General features: G+C 45.2%; 1 protein-coding gene across 6 annotated transcripts in view; it reads left to right on the top strand.

Annotated features, from left to right (window-relative positions):
• The window catches only part of LOC124005627 (DNA-binding protein SATB1-like), a 55,937-nt gene that overhangs the window by 24,422 nt on the left and 8,442 nt on the right, over window positions 1-23,073 (top strand). For 3 of the 6 annotated variants that reach the window (XM_046315055.1, XM_046315050.1, XM_046315051.1), the window contains exons 6-11: window positions 984-1,095; window positions 3,521-3,598; window positions 5,762-6,258; window positions 8,187-8,414; window positions 10,167-10,238; window positions 10,657-10,887. In XM_046315055.1, the coding sequence (XP_046171011.1) occupies window positions 984-1,095; window positions 3,521-3,598; window positions 5,762-6,258; window positions 8,187-8,414; window positions 10,167-10,238; window positions 10,657-10,887 (1,218 nt within the window). Of the gene's footprint in view, window positions 1-983; window positions 1,096-3,520; window positions 3,599-5,761; window positions 6,259-8,186; window positions 8,415-10,163; window positions 10,239-10,656; window positions 10,888-23,073 lie in introns of all 6 variants that reach the window. The other 3 variants (XM_046315052.1, XM_046315054.1, XM_046315053.1) reach the window with 3 other exon arrangements.

Raw genomic sequence — 23,073 nt, 5'->3', positions numbered from 1 at the left:
GTCAGATCCTCAATAACTCATCCTCAATGATCATTCCGCAATTCATCGGGCTTGTAATGTATGCTGGTTGTGTAGTGATGTTGAGGTCAGGAGTTCAGCATCAGGTCCATAGTGATCCACAGCAGCAGACTCAATCCTCCCTCGTCTTCCATCTCCGGTGAGGAGGAGTGGGAGATGTGGTTGCGGCTCGGCTGCCAGCACCGTGTGTTGTTCACTGAAGTGCTGTTGTGCCAGAAGGTTTCCCTCCCGTCCCCAAGTGCTCATATTAAAGATATGATAAAGATGGCATACCTGTAATTTGAAAACAGACGGTTTCATCTTTTGAATATTTATAACAATCAAAACAATTTCTCCTGCTATTCACCCGCGGGCCAGGAAGGTGTTAAAACATTTAATGAAAAGAAAACGGTGCCTTGTTTGCGAGGAATGCGTTCGAGAAATAAATAAGGAAGAGTAGAGTCAATTGTGGAGAAGGCGAGAGGGCACAGATATAAAAGCTTTATATCTCTTGAAGATGTTTTTTAACATATTGTGGAGAGCGAGAGAAAAAAGAAAAGATTCATCTGTTTACATTGCCTGATTTCCAGATGCTAACTTTTAATAGTCTGTTTGTTATTTTACTTTTTGAAAGCAAACTGCTCTTTACCGTAGTACTGCACCCTGACATCAACAAGGCTACTAATTCAGTGAAGCCATCCCAGAAAGGTTCTCTCAAACTCTGTGGCATTTGCTATAAAGGGACACACCTCTTATATTTCATTTTGATTTGTTTTACATTTGGAAAGACAAGACCAAGATTTGTGCATGACTGATAAAAAATGGTCTTTGCTAGATTATTGTTGTTTGTGCACCGAAATGTTTTGTTCATTTTGACAAGAAAACACAGTATTAGTGCACGTCACACCAGCGTTACTAAATGCCCTCATGGTACACATTGCAGATCCTGAAGGTTTTCTCTCTCTTTACCAATCTCTCTCTTTCAGAGTATGATCTCCTCCATTGTGAACAGCACTTACTATGCAAATGTGTCGGCGGCGAAGTGTCAGGAATTTGGGCGCTGGTATAAACATTTCAAGAAGACAAAAGATATGATGGGTAAGCAAAATGTTACACTAACACTGTCTTATCAGACCCTCCAATCACCATTCCAATACGTCTGCCCCATGTTCCCCCCCTCTTCCCGGTACATTAAACACATTTTAATCACATCATCTAATGATGGCTCTTCTCAGATATTTCCCTGTACACTGCTGAGGTGCACAATGTTTTCACCGTTTTTCCTGAATCCATTCAGAGTAATCTATTATTGCTTATCAGATGTAGTTTAGTATTCAGTAATGGCTGTCAAATCACAGACTAAATTGAGGTCCGCGACCTTTGTTTATGAATACTGTTTCAGTTACCTACAAATGACATAGGGATGATTTTCCTGGCCATCATCTGGTTTGAAGTCTATCTGTTTTTCCTTGTCAAAGTAGAACAAGGCTGGCTTTGTATTTTAGATAACTCAGTTAGTCCTCCTTGTCCCTGTTTGGAAATTAGGTCACATAATTCAGATACTGTCTATTTGATGTGTTTTGGTCATGAAATACTATACCAGTCATATTAATAGAGTTTAATATACAGTCATTTAGAGTATTGGTTTCAACCTACTGTGTAGAAATCCACCTTCATATACAAGCTAGTGCTCATGTTGATTACATTCAAGATCAGTGGTGGTCGGTGCTGTTTAAGATTAAGGAGGACTATTTATTTTTTATGAGCATGGCCTTATTTCTATTACAGCATAGTAGACGACTGTCGTTCATATTCCATTCACCCAGCTCAATGTAACATCGATAGGTTTAGGCTACTAGTAATCAAGATGAAAGACAGTGACACATTAAATTCCTTCTTGCACACTCTTGCTTGCATCTAGCTGATCTAGGGTGTTCTCATTAGTCCAAACAGTTCCAAACGAGAGTTTCTATTGGACAAATTCAGGTAGATTTGTCGCCGTTTTGTTCCATTTGCTTCCATTTAAGAAACGTTTTTTCAACAGAATCGGCGGAGTAAATATACCCCTGATTATCCGCACACACAGTTCACTTTCATAGCAGCCACATACAAACAGCATCATCACTTTGCTCGTTGTATAATTCCTTCTCGAATATACGCACTCCCCTCCTCTCACCTTTTCCATTCGCTTGTGGACTTCAGTGCACAACACATCAGCTGTCTGTGACCAGGCGAAAAAAAACCTTTCCAAGCCAAACCTTCATACCAGAACCGTTAACTGCTACACACAGCCTACATTGTTGTCACCATATTAGCTAACGTCATAGTCAACATAGCTACTAGAATTAACACATTAGTGAACCTGCTACAATCACGCAGTACAGTGTACAGCAAGCAGTTTAGCAGTTACACTGGCTGACCTCTCTGTTTGAGCCAGGTGTTTGAGTAGGCTAAATTAGCTAACTGCATTAGCTAGCTAAGTAAGTTAAAGTGAAAGTGAAAAAAATACAACAAAATATAGCTAGCTATCTCTCTCTGCTGCTTCTCTTACATTTTTGAAGAAATTAATTTGTTCAAATTTGTTAAACTGTTGTCTTTCTCTTGCTTTGAGTAAACTACTCACCACATTTTATGCACTGCAGTGCTAGCTAGCTGTAGCTTATGCTTTCAGTACTAGATCCTTTGATTTCTGATCCTATTATTGGGTGGACAACATGTCAGTTAATGCTGCAAGAGCTCTGATAGGTACATCCTCTGGAAGTCGTCATAATTACTGTGTAAGTCTATGGAAGGGGGTGAGAACCAAGAGCCTCCTAAGTTTAGTTTTTTAAGTCAATGTACCCAGAGGAGGGTGGAAGCTTGCTGTCCTCCAGCTACACCATGGTGCTACCCTACAGAGTGCTGTTGAGGCTACTGTAGGCCTTCATTACAAAACAGTGTATTTTAATCAGGTATTTGGCGATGTGAATATATTAAGTATAGTTTTATCTAAAAATGAGAACTTTTTAAATGTTTCACTATTTTAATGTTTATGAAATTCACTGAGTAGGGTGATCCTCCCCTTCCTCCTCTGAGGAATCGCCGCTGGTCAAGAAATAAGACCAGAATGTTTTCATGGTTTTGCCTGTGGACACTGTTCTGATCATGGACACGTAACACCACTGGCCCCCTACCCATCCTCTTGTGTACATACACACATTTTACGTAGTTTATGGAAGAGTACATAAAGAATGTAGGATCTCAAGTAGCAGTCCTGTGTGTATTTAGAATGTGATATTTATGTGTACATGGGATATGAGGTGAAGCATAGTGGGTATCAACTCTGTGGCATCCCTTATGTCCATATTAACCCTTTCTTCCCCTGGTCATGTATCATGTAGATGGTATGGGGTGTTAACACTCTCTTTCTCTCTCTTCACCTGTGCACTGTGTGTCTTGTCCTCTGTGTGTGTGTGTGTGTGTTTGTGTGTGTTTGTGTGTGTTTGTGTGTGTGTTTGCCCATCTTGCCCACACATCTGTGCAGGCATGCGCCAACCCTCGCAGCTGGAGGGCTACCTGGGGACGTGTGTCCTCCACGACAGCCCGCGTGCCAACACACTAGGTACGTCACGAGGCTAAACACATACCGTCTGTGGGCACACACACTGCACTACTGTCCCTACCCAGTCCCTGCAAAAGCTGGCGCCCCACAGGTGACTGTTTGTCGCCCACAGCAACACTCTCAACCTTAATATTCATGAAAGGATGCCTACTATGCCCGTTGAGTGGCAGCGATGGCATAGAGGGCACTGTTAAAAGGGAGTGTGTTAGTCTCTCCTTTGTGCTTCAGTGCCACTGAAGTTTCATAAACATACACTTAGTCTACCACCATGGGCAGTGTAGTTATATTGCCTTACATCGAGACACTGTCTGTAATTGAAAATGCGTCTGGTTAAACACATTGAAGGGCCCTGATCGACAGTCTCTGCTGTCAGAGTCTGCTTCTATGGGACCCAGCAAAGTGGTCTCTACTCTGTTGAAGTGTGAGAGCAGTCCCCCTATCCAGCAGGAGACAAGAGTTCCATGGGGTTTTGGACACCCCCCCCCACCCTCTCGCTCTCTCTCTCGCCCACCCCCTTGCTCCCTCTCTCCCCCATCTCTCTCTCTATTCTCCATCTCTCTCTCCCTCTCTCGCTCTCTTTCTCTCTCTCCCCCTCCCTCCCTCCCTCTCTCAACCCACATCCCATTCCCATTGTGTGTTTAATCTGGGGCTGTTTTGTAGCAGGATTCCACACAAGGCCTTTTCTCCAGGGCCGGCCGTGCTTTTCTGACACCCTTTTTTTTTCATGGAATTGTTGTGTTTGTGTGCGTTCAGTATGTGTGTGTGTGTATTTGTGAGCATGCCCCCCAGCAATGTGTGTGAGCACAGAGTAGAGAGACAAGAGCGAATCATCACAGCCAGGGAATGCCGAGGATTATGGGAGAGATGTAATTATTACCACGTTTTTTCCCCTTCTTAATAATTTGTTTCGACAAACACTGAAAAGAACGGTCTTGGCCAGTTTTTGTGTTTCCGGACAGTTAAGAAAATATGCTGCTATATTTGTGATTATTATGTGGTTTTTTGGAGCTCTTCCAGGCACTCAAATCTTTTATATACCGCTGAAATATTGAGTTTGTGGAAAATGTTCTCCTCCTAACACCAATTGGTGCCTCTCAGAAATATGATTTATTTGATTCAATATGATTTTAGGGTCCCATGTTGGCAGTTGCACACATCCAGGTGTAAATGGTACTATATGGATTATTTAAGAGATACTATTTTAAGTTCAGTGAATGTAAATGATTAAATCTGTATGAATTCTTTAGATAGAAAACCTCAGCAGATTCTAGCAGATCCAGTTTGATGAAACCTCACATTCACTCATAGTCACTTTGATATCCCCTTGGATTTTTTAAATTATTATTTTCATCCACAGACTTGTAATTTAGACAGAGCTCAAAATACTCACAAGCTGCCATTATGGACTTAAATATTCCCAAAATGAGAGAGACACCATAAATAGTACATTCATTTTTCCTTAGGCCATATGGAAGAGGTCATGTCTAGGATGCTCCTTATACTGTAGAGCTCCTCTCTCTCTCTCGCTCTCTCTCGCTCTCTCTCTCGCTCTCTCTCGCTCTCTCTCGCTCTCTCTCGCTCTCTCATCTCTCCCCTCCTCTCCCCGGGGTTATATTTAGGCCGTCCCAAAAAATGTCATATTGGCTAGCTTCCGTACCTTGTTTTATAATTAGGGACATAAAGAGCGATTCAGGGATTATCTGTCTCCCAGTATGTGCAGACATACACACACACGAACATACGTACACACACAAACAGACACTTGTTTTTATTGCTCACATGATTGGGCCATGGACGTTCTAAACTAATTTCGGGAGCTGCCAAGGCTCTGGGGGCTGCCTGCAGGTCGCACACTGAGGCCCTTTATCTGGGGCCTGAATCTAGGCTGGGGATTTTTAGACAGGCATGTGTCTGAACAGCTATGTCTTATCACAGGGACACAGGTTTGGTCAGAGGCTGTAGAGTTTTGTTGCTTAGAGATTTAGCCTGATGCACTGTTTTCAATTTCAAAGTCTGTTTTACTCATCTGAGTGGGTTGGACAGTGTGCATTGGTATATTCTTTCTGGACATTTTCTGCTGTACTCTTCAGCCAGTATTCAAAGTGTTTAAATTAACCCTCTCTCTGCTCTCCCCCTGCCTCCCCTCTCTTTCCCCTCCTCCAGCAGACATGGATGGCCTGTCCGATCACTCTCCTCCGGGCCTCAACCACAACCACAACCATCTGACCTTCTCCCAACAGCCCATCCCAGGCAACACGGCCGAGCAGCCCCCCCTCCTCCCCGGTTCCACCCCTGCCCCCCCCGTCCCATGGTGGGGGCCAGAACCCCGGCCGCCCGGCTCAGCTCCCCCCCCCGGCCTGCACCACCCGGGCCTGGTGTCCACCCCCATTAGCCCCCAGCTGGTGAACCAGCAGCTGGTCATGGCCCAGATTCTCAACCAGCAGTACGCCGTCAACCGGCTCCTGGCACAGCAGTCGCTGTCGCAGCAGTATCTCAACCACCCGCCGGTCAACCGAAATGCCCTGACCAAGCCCCTGGAGCCCCAGGTAGCCAGCAACACTGAGGTGTCCATGGAGATATACCAGTGGGTGAGGGATGAGCTGAAGAGGGCCGGCATCTCCCAAGCCGTGTTCGCCCGCGTGGCTTTCAACAGGACCCAGGTGAGGAGGGGCAGAATTTAACACTGACTCTGGCATAAATCATACATTGATGCCAATAGGAGATTTAGGGAAAGATTGAAACATCTCAGGATAGTATTATGTGCTACCAGGACTGAAAATTCAAAAATACACAACTTTTGTCTTTCCCCAAAGCGCTCTGACACATCTGTCACAAGGACAGAATTGTTTTGAGTTGTAGTGCCTCAAAGTCAAACTCTGCATTCTTGTCGAAGGCCATCATCAAAACAGTTAATCTTATAACCACTTACAACAACCTAGCATCACAACAACAACAATTTAAAAGCTACCGTACACCTGGCAAGCCGCAACGTCAGAGCATCAGGCGCGGTCACGGCTTGCTCTCCCTCCGCTAAGACATGTGATTTCACTTCACAGGCAGGCAGCACAGCAGGGCCCTGACAGAGATAATGTCTTAAGATGTTCTGCATATTTTGGGGGAGGTGGCAGCAAACCTCATTACTCCTCCGCCACTTTGAAGTTGTGTGCGAAACCTCTTGATAAGAATCTATTAGAATCAGTGCATACCGACGCTCTCTCCACAAAAACAGTTAAGTGGATAGCAAGCAGACAGTGGTGTTTTTGTGCAAATTGGCAAGCCTCTCCTTTCAGCCTTATCTCTCCGGTATGAAGAGTTAGTAATGTGCCTTTTGAGAGTCTCCTCTTGTATTACTTATTGTGCGTTATTTTTTCTCTCTTCCTGTTTCTGCCATTGGTGTTAATAACGTGTGTGATGGTGTCTACGCAGAGCGGGGCGGACACACGGGAGCTCGCCGGTCCTTTTTTGTAGAAGCGGCCAATTGACTGGGGAGATTAATGGAAAGGGTTGATGGCCGGGCGCAATAAACATACAAGCCTGCACATACACAATTGCACACACATGCGCACACACACACACACGCGCACACACACACACACACACACACACACACACACACACACACACACACACACACACACACACACACACACACACACACACACACACACACACACACACACACACACACACACACACACACACACACACACACACACACACACACACACATATTCTCGCACAATCTTCAGAATACCTGTGACATGCACTCAATGTCAGTATGAAAGCTTGTCTCCCCATTCAGAGTTGATACCTCTATCTAGTTATACATACTTGGCTCCGTCATAAAGCTAATTTATTCCATTGTTCTGTAGTGTTTCACTAAGTCACAAGCACAATGTGTTTTTCTTAAACTACCATACCATTAGTTAAACAGCGGAGCCACTAGCTCCGGTAGTTGGTGTAATTATCAACAGAACTGACGTCAAGTTGTTTATTACAAAATCATTTTGTTTATTTCCAAATCACACACCTATTGAAGAAGAGAAGCTGAAAATGGATCACTCAGTGTGTGTGCAAGGCGGATGACAAGCCTCAGTTAAACAGTCCTGATAATACAGTGATTCCCGTAATGACAGGATTCATAGCTATTGAAAAGGAACAGCGGATACACTGATTGCTACACTGATGCTCACTGAGTCGATGTGCTGTAATAGTTACATTATCCTCTGGGTCTGGGAGAGTTTACTAGTAGAAATAGAATGTTCACAACGGACATGAAGTTCCTGTAGTGATGTCAATGTATGAGTCTTCTGAGGGCTTACAAATAGGGCATCTCTCTCTCCCTCTCCCTCTCTCTCTCCCTCTCTCCCTCTCTCCTCTCTCCCTCTCTCTCTCTCTCTCTCTCTCTCTCCCTCTCTCTCTCTCTCTCTCTCTCTCTCTGTCTCCCTCCCTCTCTCTCGCTCTCTCTCTCTCTCTCTCTCTCTCTCTCTCTCTCTCTCTTCTCTCTCTCACTCTCTCTCTCTCTCCCTCGCTCTCTCTCTCCCTCTCTCACTCTCTCTCTCGCTCTCTCTCCCACTCTTCCTCCCAGGGCCTGTTGTCTGAGATCCTGCGTAAAGAGGAGGATCCTAAGACGGCCAGCCAGTCTCTGCTGGTCAACCTGCGGGCCATGCAGAACTTCCTGCAGCTGCCCGAGGCCGAGCGAGACCGTATTTACCAGGACGAGAGGGAAAGGAGCCTGACGGCTGCCTCGGCCATGGGACCTGCGCCACTCATCAGCACCCCGCCCACCCGGCCAGTGCAGGTATGGAACGAACAGGCAAGCATGCACACAGACAGAGCAGCGTGGACACAAACACACAAACAAACACATTTATTTTGACCTTAAGTTGTACAGCAAGTGCCACTACCCACCCCACTCTTAAAATAGGAAGCAACTCAATGACGACAAGTTCTGTGGATTAGTAAATCTCCCCCAGTCTGTCAGTCAGTCACTTTCTCATTCAACTGCCTGACCACCAGCTCTCCACTGTCTCTCCCACAATCAAAGTCCTTTATTGGACAGGTATGTGGCAACTTTTCCACTTAAGCACATTTTGAGTGCGGTCGAGTGTGTCTGGGGCGGAGAGAGCCAGACAAAGACCTCCTCTGTTCAGCCTCAGACTAAAGACTGCCTTTTATTTGGGAGAGTGAGAATGTCCCTGTGCCACCCATTGGCCAAACAGGGAGGCCCTTTTTACTGCATGGCCAGATCGCAGTGGCCGTCCTTACAAAACTGGAAGGAAAGGGAAGAATCACACTCTGAACCAGTGGTTTTAAACTTGGAAAAGGACACTTTGCAGTTCACAGGTCTTCCTCAACAGTCAGTTGGCTGTGAAAGCTGGACATGGAAAAAGGGAGAGAGAGCCGATAGAGGGAGAGAGACAGACACAGAGAGGGAGACAGAGTGAGAGAGAAAGCAAGAGAGAGATTTACATTTACATTTAAGTCATTTAGCAGACGCTCTTATCCAGAGCGACTTACAAATTGGATGTCCCTCGTACAACGACACATTGACCGGACTCGACCATGTTTCTGCTGTCAGACATACCTCTGTTCAGGCCCTAATTCTGTTTATTTCAGTGTCGTCCATTTCAAACGTGTGGATCAGGAGGTGCACACACCTTTCTGGATTGAATAATTGTGTTAGTCAAATTCCAGGGATTTCAGTTTGTATTCTAAAGGCATCATTTTATGGGGCAGTACAGGACACACAGACCTTGTAGTTTTGTTATAACGGGTAGATAGGTCACATCTAAACTTCCACCATTTACTATACCGTTTTTTACTTCTTGCTGAACATGAAACATCACTGTATTGTATGATCATCAGCCCTAATATGCGTTTTTCTATTCTTCCCTTCACATATGACTGAGTCCTATCATGGTAGGACTAGCCCTGGCCTGGACATATGCCAGACTCCCACTGACAGCTCCCAGAGAGTATGAATTAATGCATTGGGAGATTTAGCCACATAAATCAGTCAGGGTGGCAATTGAGCTGAGACAGGGAGGCTTTTATAGGCCTCCTAAAAAATGATGCAGCGGTATGTTTCTCATGTGTGCCCATGAGTGGCTCCAATGCCCTCACCAGTCTTTGCATGTCCAAGGCTTAGCAATTAGAGCTACTAAGGAAAATGTTGGTAGTCAGTACACACACTGACACCCCTCGCCTACTAGTTTGTAAACTGATAAGATTAATACTGAGTAATGAAATTATTGCCTACACGTAACAAAAATATTTTTTTTTAAATACAGTATTCACACAACAAGCCACGGAATGATGTTGATTCAATTCCATGTGTCTCTCTGCAATCTGATTTCTGATCAGTTTAGCTTCATCAATGAGACTGCAGTGTACTAATGTTGTCATTGCACGTGTAATATACTACCTTTGTGTTGATACAGCCTAACAATTTGTTGTTGTGTGTGTGTGTGTGTTTGTGTGTGTGTGTGCGTGCGTGTGTGTGTGTGTGGTTAAATCCCTTTTCTGAGGGTGGAACTAAACAAACATGTCTCTGTTGCCCCAGCAGCCCAGGAGAGAAGACTGTAACAACGTCAGACCTGAGGACTGGAACCCCAGAATCCCTGTGGGCATCTCTCCTGTAAGAAAACACAACAATGAACCATCTCTTTGTGACACTTTCACCCTTCCTGTACTGTATCAATAACATTGTTATTCATGGTTATCGTAATAATGTATGTTGTGGCATTTTATGTATATAGTAGCATGATTTGTATCACTTTTAGAAAATATAATTTTAGTATTAAGTATTTAGTTATAAATGTAATAGCTTATTAATAAGTAATTCAATGAATAAAAACATATTTATGAATAGTTCATCAATTGTTTATTAATGCTTGTTCATAAACATTATTATAAAGTGTTACCAATATGTTTTCTTATATATTCTTATATATGTTAAGTGAAGTTAATTAGAGAAATGATGAAATAATTGAATGTGAAATGGTCTCCCATGTTTTAAACATAGTTCACTTTCCCTCCTTTATCTACCTGGACAGATCCCCGAATCCAGAAAACCCGGCAGCATCACCTTGTTTTCCAACCCTTTTGCTGACACTCCTTACCCTGCCCAGGTGAAGGCCTCTCCGCTCCCCAGCGAGTGGAACGGCAAGACGGAGAGCTGCATCCTCAACATCAACTCCTCCATCTATGACGAGATCCAGCAGGAGATGAAGAGGGCCAAGGTTTCCCAGGCTCTGTTTGCCAAGGTGGCCGCCTCCAAGAGTCAGGTACCATGTAACGGCCATGACTCTGGTTGCCATTTTGGTACACATAACATACAATTCTAGGCCAGAGACCAATACGAGCACTATTTTGGTACAGACACACAGACCTGCAGAACAACACCACACACAATAAGTATTATTTTCCACTGTGCCACGAAGTAGAAGAGGGTTAACTGAGAAACTGGTATCATTTCTGTGAGAAATTGGCACTCAACATTTAAACAAAATATAGAACAAAAGAATGTCTCAGGCGATATTATTGAGAACATATGTTATTAAACTATTAGTTACAGTTCCGTGGATGTTCCAGCTTCAAATATAATGCACACATCAATATTTACAGAGCTAATATTTTCATTTCATGCCTGGACTTGTCGTGGGGACATTTTGGCTCCTTCCCAGTGTGGTTGATGAAACATTAGAAAACAAAAGAATAAAACACGCTATAAAACACGATCTGGAGACATTCACCAGTTAAGGGGTTCAAAAACTGAAGCGCCACATTGTGCAACTCTCCTCTCTTCTCAGACTGGTGATTTATCGCCATAATGACATATGTCTCCTTTATTGTGGGTTTAGCGAACAGCAGACAGTGTTTCAACACAAAACAAACCTGTTTATATTAGCTGTGTTCTGAATGACTCTCAGCTAAAGCGGAGCCTGTTATCTCGCCCAGGGAACAACCCACTCGTTGAATACCGGCTTGTGTGAGCAAAATTACCATCAGTTTAACTCTTATTAAAACTAATTAAAGAAATGCGGAGCAAGCCGTTATTATTAAAGGTTTCATATATCGGTGGAGTTGAAAATGTTTCCACAATTGTTACTTGATGAAGAAAAAGAAAATAGATTAAACAGGGGCCAAATTATCTGGAAATATCTGTGGAGGTTGTTTTTTTCCCGCTGATTGCGATGATTATAGGGCCAGATACCTTTGTTTTAGCAAATTGCAGTTTGATGCACAAACCATTGTTTTTGTTCAGGAGTTCAAAGACTTTTTGGAAGAGAGGAGAGGAGAGGAGAAAAAATATCTTTTCTCAGATTATCATTTGTGAGTGAACAGGTTTCCACTGTCTTTCCCCTCTCCTCTCTCTCTCTCTCTCTCTCTCTCTCTCTCTCTCTCTCTCTCTCTCTCTCTCTCTCTCTCTCTCTCTCTTTCCTCTCCTAAGTTTCTCTCTCGTCTCCCTGCTTCACCATTCATGGCGATGGAGGCGGAGGGTGTGAATGTGAATTGAGCAGCAGATAAGAAGTGTGCTAATTATGCCTGTGAAAGGGGCCTGGGAGAGCACTTATCTCTGGCTCCATCTCGTAATGGGCGCTCCCCGGGCAGCTGGTGCCCCTCCCGGCCCAGGCCCACACCACCACCGGGGGCAGTGGCGGCTCCACTCCGCACCAAGCCCAGACTCAGAACCAGAGACCCAAGCCCAGGCTCTGCACTTTAGCCCAGTGGGGGTTGCTGGTGCTGGGGTTGGAGGGCGAGGGCGAGGGCGAGGGAGTGAGGAGCTGGTGGTGGTGGATGGTGGTGAAGGAATGGTCCATCCATTGGGTTGCAGACTGGCAGGAGAAACGGGGGTTTGGGGGCGGGGGAGGCTCAGTCTCGATACGGAGGCTGGCACATGCGTGTCTGATTGGTGTGCCATGCCTCCTCTTGCCACTGCCACCCCGGCACAGTGCAGGAATTCTCGGTGGTCGCACGCTCGCATGTATGCAGCCCACCACCCTGAAAGAGCTGACGAATGTTGGGAGGTTGGAGGACAGGAGAGCTTGGCTCAGGCAGCTATTGTGTGTGTCTGTGTGTGCGTTTGCCACGTCTAGCCCTGCCCCTGTGAAAGATAGATAGAATGAGGAGAGGAGGGGAAAGGATGAGCGGGGAGAAGAGGGGAGGAGATCTGAGAAGGGGAGCAGGGGGCTGTGGAATGGGAGAGGGTGGGAGCAGTGGTGGTCCCCTGAGTGGGAGAGCTCTAAGCAGGAGTTTAGAGATTGGCTTACACTCCAGTGTGTGAGATTGGCTTACACTGTGTGTGTGTGTGTGTGTGTGTGTGTGTGTGTGTGTGTGTGTGTGTGTGTGTGTGTGTGTGTGTGTGTGTGTGTGTGTGTGTGTGTGTGTGTGTGTGTGTGTGTGTGTGTGTGTGTGTGTGTGTGTGTGTGTGTGTGTGTGTGTGTGTGGGTGTGTTGTGTGGGGGATGGGGTTTGGAACACAGCCATCCCGTCCCCTCTCAGGGCTCGTAACCACAGCAGACCTCTCTTTCTGCCAGTCTTTAACTGGTAGGTCTCTCTCTCATATTCACAGTAGCATTTCAATTACTTTTTTAACCTCAACATTTTGGGTGCAGTGAGTAAGTACAATTGAAAATCTCCATTCCGCTTCTGGTTGGCATCAAGTTCAGTCATGCAGCCTACAGGATATCTTGAGACTGCAGCCTATTTTGATTAATTTGTACAGCTATACATTACATTAAGATAGAATCCAGTAACCCTTCATATTTCATTTGTATCAAATTTCATTCTTATCAAATTCAAAGTAGAGCCAACATTCAGCTGTGGGAGATGTGCTGTATACTAGTTTGAGCAGGTTGTTAGAGGGTAACTATAGTATTGAGGTAGCCTTTGTTGATGATGTAGCCTATTGGTTTGAAGCCAGCCACAGGAGACAATGCCGCCAGAATCCTCAGCTAGCATTAGGAGACGCCCCTTTAGTTATAGCGTTCGGAGAGATGGATGCTAGATTTTGATGAGAGCCCTTGTCACTGCTAACAAAGCTGCACCGGTAGAGGTGGTGGCTAGGTAGCTATCTGTTTTAGCTAGTGAAATGGAGGCTATCCGTATTGGCTAGGCTAACAGAGAGGGTGTTTAGCTAGCTGTATGTTGTTGGCTGCTAAAGGAGCGGAAGCTAGCGATGGGTGGCTAGCGGCGGGAGGCTAGCCGTGGGGAGCCACTGACATGGCTTTGGTGTCTAAACTGCCTGACACACATCCTGAGAGGGAGCTGTGATTGTCTGTATCAGAGTCCCTGCTGTCACACAACAAGCGATCCGGGAGCTCCTGCGCCACAGGGCTAGCACTCATACCCAACACACACACAGAGTGACCAGTGGAATACAAAAAGAAACGCCACCACCATGTGCCTATCTCTCTCTCCCTCTCTGTCACTCGTTCTCTCTCTCTTCCCTGGAAGAGGCAACGCTAATTAGCCAGGCTCTAATGAGACAGAATGGCACTGATCTGGTCCGCCGCTGCGCCACCGGGGGGGGGGTTGGTGCAGGGGGGGCTGGTGTGTGCCATCTGTCACCCTGCGCCCGCCTGGCACGGAGCTCTCCGGGGGGGGAGTGGGGGGGAGGACACTGACTGCCTAGCTGGTCTGGAATGGAAAGGTGGAGAGTGGGAGAGAGAGAGAGGGGAGGAGGAGGGTGGTGGAATTACTGGACATACCCCCCCTGCCTATAATTTCTGAAATGATTCATATCCTGGGTTAGTGGAATCTGTGTTGTTGTTTTTGACTGGGACAGCTTGAACACTGTACATCTATCCCACTCATATGGCCCAACCACCTCCTTAATACTCATGCATGGACCCCTCCCATCCTACCAAACCTGTCAATCAATTCTCACCAGAAATGTTGGGTTCCTCTCTCTGCTGAGTCTAAAGGGCAGATGTTATGGGAGATGATATTTGGAACGTAGACTCACTGCTTTGACAGAATAGAATAATATCTGATCTTCTGAAGCAGGAAGCGCCTAGGGAGAAACTGGGCTTGACCACCTACACCATGAGTCATGAACCTAAAGATAAAAAATGTGAGGGGTTTATAACTTGAGTCTTTTTCCTTCATGGATAATATGACTGTGGTGCTGTTATAGGGCTGATCCAGAGTGAAGTTATAATCCCTCTCACCCCACCCCCCCTAAGTTTTAGATGCACTATTGTTAAGTGACTGTCCCACTGGATGTCATAAGGTGAATGCACCAATTTGTAAGTCGCTCTGGATAAGAGCGTCTGCTAAATGACTTAAATGTAAATGTAAATGTTTCACTTCTGTTTCTGTGGTGTAACGGCCAACAGAACATCTCCATTGTTTGTTTACAGACTCCGGATTGTCTCCCTGCGAAACTGAGGCAGATTAGAAATGAGAGAGCATCACCAAAAGGGAAATAAAGGCCATGACTGTTTATTAATTGATTTATTTATTTATCCGGTTGCTTGGTTATTAGGTTGCCAGGGAAACGGTGGCAGATCCTCTATATTATTAAAGAGACAATTTCTTGAACCGGAGACCCAGATGTCTGAATAATTAATTTAGTGTATGAATTATGTTGCAAAAGGCAGTTCCTCCTCTTCCCTCTGAAATTAGCATTTTTGTAATTGTTTAATGGACAGAGGAATCCCCGCCAGCATCTAACCCACTGCCTCTCATTTCATCAACCACCTCTAACCCCCTCTCTCTCTCTCTCTCTCTCTCTCTCTCTCTCTCTCTCTCTCTCTCTCTCTCTCTCTCTCTCTCTCTCTCTCATCTCACACCCTCTCTCTCTCTCATTCACACACCCTCTCTCTCTCTCATTCTCTCTCTCTCTCTCTCTCTCTCTCTCTCTCTCTCTCTCTCTCTCTCTCTCTCTCTCTCTCTCTCTCTCTCTCTCTCATTCACACACCCTCTCTCTCTCTCATTCACACACCCTCTCTCTCTCTCTCTCTCTCTCTCTCTCTCTCTCTCTCTCTCTCTCTCTCTCTCTCTCTCTCTCTCTCTCTCTCTCTCTCTCTCTCTCTCTCATTCACACACCCTCTCTCTCTCTCATTCACACACCCTCTCTCTCTCTCTCTCTCCTCCTCTCTGCCCTTTTGCCCAACTCCATCACACCTACTGTACCTACCTCTATCCCCACATTCCACTCCCCGACATTTGCCCCCTGCTGTCCCAAGTCTGAGCTAGCTCTCACCCTCCACGCCCCCGTTGCTTCTCCTTCCCAGGCCGGGCTAACAGTGTGGGGAGAGCCTCGCTCCAGCTCCAGCCCTTTCCCACTATCTCCTCTGACAGACCACACAGGGCTTGTTCTGAGGCCCATTCTGGCTAATCTGATCAGGCAGGCAAATACGCCGGGAAAAGCGCTTTAATGATCCCCCTAATTACCTCAAGTCAATACCAACTGTATTATTAGACTCGGGGAAAATATTCCATTAGGGTGCCCCCTGTGGGAGTCCCCCCCATGCACACCGATGTCACGCGCCGCGCGCCCCCACGCTTGTAATTAATTTTATTTACACACGCAGGAATGCACAAGGTCGCACCTGCAGCCCGGAGCCGCCCGACTCGGCCCGCCTAATCAGATCTGTCATAATTACCATTCTGCATGCTTCTGACACACGCCGGGAAATATTTCAATTTAACTACAGCCACTAGCTCCGGCAGATGCAGTGTGGGGATGTGTGTGTGTGTGTGTGTGTGTGTGTGTGTGTGTGTGTGTGTGTGTGTGTGTGTGTGTGTGTGTGTGTGTGTGTGTGTGTGTGTGTGTGTGTGTGTGTGTGTGTGTGTGTGTGTGTGTGTGTGTGTGTGTGTGTGTGTGTGTGTGCGAGAGAGAGAGAGAGAGAGAGAGAGAGGGGAATTGCATGGGGAGACATTAGGACCTATTCGAGTGCTTGTGTACTCCCGCTTTCTATTTTTCTCTCTCTCTCTCTCTCTCTCTCTCTCTCTCTCTCTCTCTCTCTCTCTCTCTCTCTCTCTCTCTCTCTCTCGCTCTCTCTCGCTCTCTCTCTCTCCTTCTACTTGTTTCTCTTCAGACCCTGTCTCTCTCCTCTCTCTTACTACGCACATGATGCCACAAAGTAGACTTCTCACACTGTATAGCTATGACTTTCCACATCAGTTCTCATTTCATACACAGGGTTAAGACGTCCCTCACATCTCATACATATCATTCATTGAGACCCTATTTGGAGATTTGAACAAATGTAACAGTCCCTTCCATCTGAAAGCAGACTTGTAGACCAATTACAGATACGGCTTTAGCTGACATACACAATTTGCAGGTTTTCTGCTATTTTAATCCATAATTCACTAAAATCAGCCATGATTTATCAGCTTAATTATGCTCTATATTAGCAATTAAACTCCAGCTTTGAATTAAATATCAATCAAGTGCTTATAATTGATGGAATAACTCTCCACGTAGGTGATTGGTGTGTTCCTTGTTCAGGTGCTGCTTAGCTCTGAAACTTTCTTCTCCTCTCTTCCTCTTTTGTGAGTTGGTGGTCCTTTGTGCATTCATTCACTCTCTTACTTGTTCTCCTGTTTCTGTAGCTGCCTCAATACTGTTGTAGACTCCATAAAAGATGTAAACTGAGGGATACTATAATGTTGAAGAGATTGTACTGGACTCTCTCTCTGTTATTTAATAGTTCTCAAAACTGGAATAGCTTGATATATTTGTTCCACAGTCAACTGAACATGCCTCCTAATGTTTGACAAAGATACAACATAGTGTTTGGTTTGTCATTTTGTAGCCTGGCAGAGCAGAGCACAGATATGTCATGTTCTGTATTTGAGGATTTTGACATTTTTTTTGTCCCAGTTCTAAGTGTTCCCATTTTAGGAATTCATACTGCAACTGTGACATTCTGTGACGATGAACCGATTGCCATTGTTCTGAGAGTAAATGCTGAGAAAGAGAACGTTTCCTGCACAATCATGCTTTCACTCCGCAGCATATGTGCAATGTAGATGTTCCAGTCTGCTATTGTTGACAACTGGCGCATTGTGATGCGAGAGGGCATGACCTTTCACTCGGTAAACGCTGATATCACATGTTTCCCAGCTGGTGTCTTTGACATCATATACCTTAGTCTGAAATGTGTCGGTCAAGACTTCCCATGTTGCAATTTGAAAATGAATGCAGGGAAACAGGTTTCCTTGTTTGTTTCAGATTGAGAAGATGTGGGTATGTATGCATACTCTACTCTTGACACTCCTGCAAAAGGGGTTAGGTAACCAATCTGGCAACCGATTCAAAGAAATTCCACTTTGACAAAACATTAATGCATGTTTTTATGTAGCTACAGGTTCAACTCTGTATAAATGTCCAAAATAAGGCATTTAAATAACTGATTACATTGTATTCTGTTAAGCAATATGTTTCCTACTTCGGATTCACAATTTGACTGGATTGTTTTGTGTACAAATCCTTCAACACAAATCATCACTTTTCATTTGTTGTTTCTAAAGAGTGTTAATTGATAGATTTGTTCTACAGTACAAATGCTCGTGGACAGTCAGGCCCCAGTCCAATGAGTTCTATTGCAGGGAGTCAGATGGTTGAGTGCTGAACAGTCAAGAGTATTACCGTGTATTTCCATGTGCAGACCAATCCCCTGCAGGATCAGTGAGTAAACCCCAGGACCTGGTGTAAATAATGCAGTGGTGCACATAGACATCTGCGTGAGCTCTTTCACAGTTCACTCTACTTGTGTTACCAATTACTTCAGGTGAATCTTGAAAACAATCACAAAACATACTAGCTGTATACTTACATTGAGGAGTTTTCCACGACAGTCACGGCCTTCATCAATAAGTGCATACAGTGCCTTCGGGAAAGTGTTCAGGTCCCTTGGATGTTTTCCACATTTTATTACGTTACAGCCTTATGTGCTTAGGGTCATTGTCCTGTATGAAGGTGACCCTTCGCCCCAGTCTGAGGTCTTCAGCGGTCTGGAGCAGATTTTTATCAAGGATCTCTCTGTACTTTGCTCAGTTCATCTTTGCCTCGATCCTGACTAGTTTCCCAGTTCCTGCCTCTGAAAAACATCCCCACAGCATTATGATGCCACCACCATGCTTCACTGTAGGGATGGTGCCAGGTTTCCTCCAGACGTGAAGCTTGGCTTTCAGGCCAAATAGTTCAATCTTGGTTTCATCAGACCAGAGAATCTTGTTTCTCATGGTCTGAGAGTCCTTTAGGTGCCTTTTGGAAATCTCCAAACGGGCTGTCATGTGCCTTTTACTGAGGAGTGTCTTCTGTCTGGCCACTCTACCATAAAAGCCTGATTGGTGGAGTGCTGCAGAGATAGTTGTCCTTCTGGAAGGTTCTCCCAGCTTCACAGAGGAAATCTAGAGCTCTGTCAGAGTGACCATCAGGTTCTTGGTCACCTCTTTGACCTAGGCCCTTCTCACCCGACTGCTCAGTTTGGCCCGGTGGCCAGCTCTAGGAAGCCCAGGGTGTCTTGGGGACCTTCAATGCTGCAGACATTTTTTTGTTACCCTTCTCCAGATCTGTGCCATGACACAATCCTATCTCGGAGCTCTACGGACAATTTCTTCAATCTCATGGCTTGGTTTTTGCTCTGACATGAACTGTCAACTGTGGGACCTTATATAGACACGTGTGTGCCTTTCCAAAGGCAATCCAATTAATTGAATTTACACAGGTGGACTCCAATAAAGTTGTAGAAACATCTCAAGGATGATCAATGGAAACAGGATGTACCTGAGGTCAATTTCGAGTCTCATAGCAAAGGATCTGAATACTTACGTAAATAAGGTATTTTTGTTTTGAAAAGATTATACATTTGCAAAAATGTTTAAAAACATGTTTTTGCTTTGTCATTACGGGGTATTGTGTGTAGATTGCTGAGGATTTGTTTTAAATGTAATCCATTTTAGAATACGGCTGTAATGTAACAAAATGTGGAAAAAGTCACTTTACCCTTTGCCTAGTCACTTTACCCTGCCTTCATGTACATATCTACCTCAAATACCTTAATATTATCTATCCTGATGTCTAGTGACTTTACCCTGCCTTCATGTACATATATACCTCAAATACCTTAATATTATCTATCCTGATGTCCAGTCACTTTACCCTGCCTTCATGTACATATCTACCTCAAATACCTTAATATTATCTATCCTGATGTCTAGTGACTTTACCCTGCCTTCATGTACATATCTACCTCAAATACCTTAATATTATCTATCCTGATGTCCAGTGACTTTACCCTGCCTTCATGTACATATATACCTCAAATACCTTAATATTATCTATCCTGATGTCTAGTGACTTTACCCTGCCTTCATGTACATATATACCTCAAATACCTTAATATTATCTATCCTGATGTCCAGTGACTTTACCCTGCCTTCATGTACATATCTACCTCAAATACCTTAATATTATCTATCCTGATGCCTAGTCACTTTACCCTGCCTTCATGTACATATCTACCTCAAATACCTTAATATGATCTATCCTGATGCCTAGTCACTTTACCCTGCCTTCATGTACATATATACCTCAAATACCTCGCACCTCTGCACAATGACCTGGTACTGCTACTTCCTGTATATAGTTCCACATTGATCTGGTACTGCTACTTCCTGTATATAACTCCACAGTGATCTGGTACTGCTACTTACATTTACATTACATTTAAGTCATTTAGCAGACGCTCTTATCCAGAGCGACTTACAAATTGGTGCATTCACCTTATGACATCCAGTGGAACAGCCACTTTACAATAGTGCATCTACATATTTTAAGGGGGGGGAGGGGGTGAGAAGGATTACTTTAGCCTATCCTAGGTATTCCTTAAAGAGGTGGGGTTTCAGGTGTCTCCGGAAGGTGGTGATTGACTCCGCTGTCCTGGCGTCGTGAGGGAGTTTGTTCCACCATTGGGGAGCCAGAGCAGCGAACAGTTTTGACTGGGCTGAGCGGGAACTGTACTTCCTCAGTGGTAGGGAGGCGAGCAGGCCAGAGGTGGATGAACGCAGTGCCCTTATTTGGGTGTAGGGCCTGATCAGAGCCTGGAGGTACTGAGGTGCCGTTCCCCTCACAGCTCCGTAGGCAAGCACCATGGTCTTGTAGCGGATGCGAACTTCAACTGGAAGCCAGTGGAGAGAGCGGAGGAGCGGGGTGACGTGAGAGAACTTGGGAAGATTGAACACTAGACGGGCTGCGGCGTTCTGGATGAGTTGTAGGGGTTTAATGGCACAGGCAGGGAGCCCAGCCAACAGCGAGTTGCAGTAATCCAGACGGGAGATGACAAGTGCCTGGATTAGGACCTGCGCCGCTTCCTGTGTGAGGCAGGGTCGTACTCTGCGGATGTTGTAGAGCATGAACCTACAGGAACGGGCCACCGCCTTGATGTTAGTTGAGAACGACAGGGTGTTGTCCAGGATCACGCCAAGGTTCTTAGCGCTCTGGGAGGAGGACACAATGGAGTTGTCAACCGTGATGGCGAGATCATGGAACGGGCAGTCCTTCCCCGGGAGGAAGAGCAGCTCCGTCTTGCCGAAGTTCAGCTTGAGGTGGTGATCCGTCATCCACACTGATATGTCTGCCAGACATGCAGAGATGCGATTCGCCACCTGGTCATCAGAAGGGGGAAAGGAGAAGATTAATTGTGTGTCGTCTGCATAGCAATGATAGGAGAGACCATGTGAGGTTATGACAGAGCCAAGTGACTTGGTGTATAGCGAGAATAGGAGAGGGCCTAGAACAGAGCCCTGGGGGACACCAGTGGTGAGAGCGCATGGTGAGGAGACAGATTCTCGCCACGCCACCTGGTAGGAGCGACCTGTCAGGTAGGACGCAATCCAAGCGTGGGCCACGCCGGAGATGCCCAACTCGGAGAGGGTGGAGAGGAGGATCTGATGGTTCACAGTATCGAAGGCAGCCGATAGGTCTAGAAGGATCATACTTCTTGTATATAGCTCCACATTGATCTGGTACTGCTACTTCTTGTATATAGCTCCACAGTGATCTGGTACTGCTACTTCCTGTATATAGCTCCACATTGATCTGGTACTGCTACTTCCTGTATATAGCTCCACATTGATCTGGTACTGCTACTTCCTGTATATAGCTCCACAGTGATCTGGTACTGCTACTTCCTGTATATAGCTCCACAGTGATCTGGTACTTCTACTTCCTGTATATAGCTCCACAGTGATCTGATACTGCTACTTCCTGTATATAGCTTAATTCTTGTGTATTTTATTTTATTCCTTGTGTTACTATTTTATTTTATTATTATTTTTAAACTCGGGCGCATGTGACAAATACTATTTGTTTTGATTTGACTTATTTGTACTACTTACTGTACTTTGCTTCAAAATCTTTACTCATTGTTTTATTATGGAATGAGTGAGATGGGTAGAAGGCATTCCAACTCTAGTCAGCACTGGGAATGCATGCTAAGAGTGTAGGATTTTTCAGGATGGCCACATGGTAACTAGACCTCCAATTCTCTTGGGGAAGAATAGTTGAGTTCAATTAAGGGCCTCGACCCCATTTCCTCCTCGTTCCCACCCCTCTCTTCTCTCCACGCCAAAGACTATTTGAATAGGCTCTCGGACCTGCCTTATTTGCATATTAAGATTTCCTTACACACACAAAACATTGGGTCTGTTTTCCACAGTCAATTTTTGATTATTGTTGCGGGAGATTCACATATGCCGAGCATCAAGCAGGTCGGCATTTCCCGTCAACAGATGGGCATGGTGCCGTATTTACAACCCAGTGCACGTAACTGTGTGGGGTGAACTCGCTCTAAGGTGCACGTTCTTGCAGAGGAGAAACAGGTTTGAACATACTGTGTTATCAGCTGCATTTATCTGCATAGTATTGTCTGCTAGTGGAGCTGGGCCCTATGCCAGGTTCAAGGAGGGAAAGACAATAATGCTTTGTCTCTCCTACTTTTTATTTCTCTCTCCCTCTCGGACACAGAGACGTGAGTCTGGCTCTCTGCAGCTTTCTGCAGCTTTCTGCAGCTCTCAATCCCTCCTCTGACAAGTTCCACAAGTCCAGCCACAACAATGGATTGCAATCTTTTTCTCCCAACTGTCACAGGTTTTTGTTGTTGTTTCCCCCTCCCGTAAAATATGTTTTGCTTCTACAAGGTCAAATGTGCTTTTGTTTCAGAGTAGACAATGATTGTATAAAGCACCATATTCAATTTGATTGTGTTATAATCCCCCCCGTAACAAAAAGAGAATCAGAGTTGGTCGACATCTGCCGGCTTATTTTTCAGTGGTGGACTGATGGGGCTGATAATGACCAAATGAGATTAGAGATAGGTGTTGGCCCTGCCATGTGACTGTGGAGGCAGGCCTCTCTATCTCTCTATCGCTGTCTTTTCCATACAGGGTTTCACAGCAGGGTGTTATTTATTGATGCAGTAGTGTGCGTCCATGTTGTGGAGGGGGAAGGGA

Source organism: Oncorhynchus gorbuscha, linkage group LG19 (genome assembly GCF_021184085.1).
Source record: "Oncorhynchus gorbuscha isolate QuinsamMale2020 ecotype Even-year linkage group LG19, OgorEven_v1.0, whole genome shotgun sequence".
NCBI classification, from domain to species: domain Eukaryota; kingdom Metazoa; phylum Chordata; class Actinopteri; order Salmoniformes; family Salmonidae; genus Oncorhynchus; species Oncorhynchus gorbuscha.
Note: the sequence above shows the minus strand (reverse complement) of the source record. Positions and strands in the feature narration are given on the sequence as shown.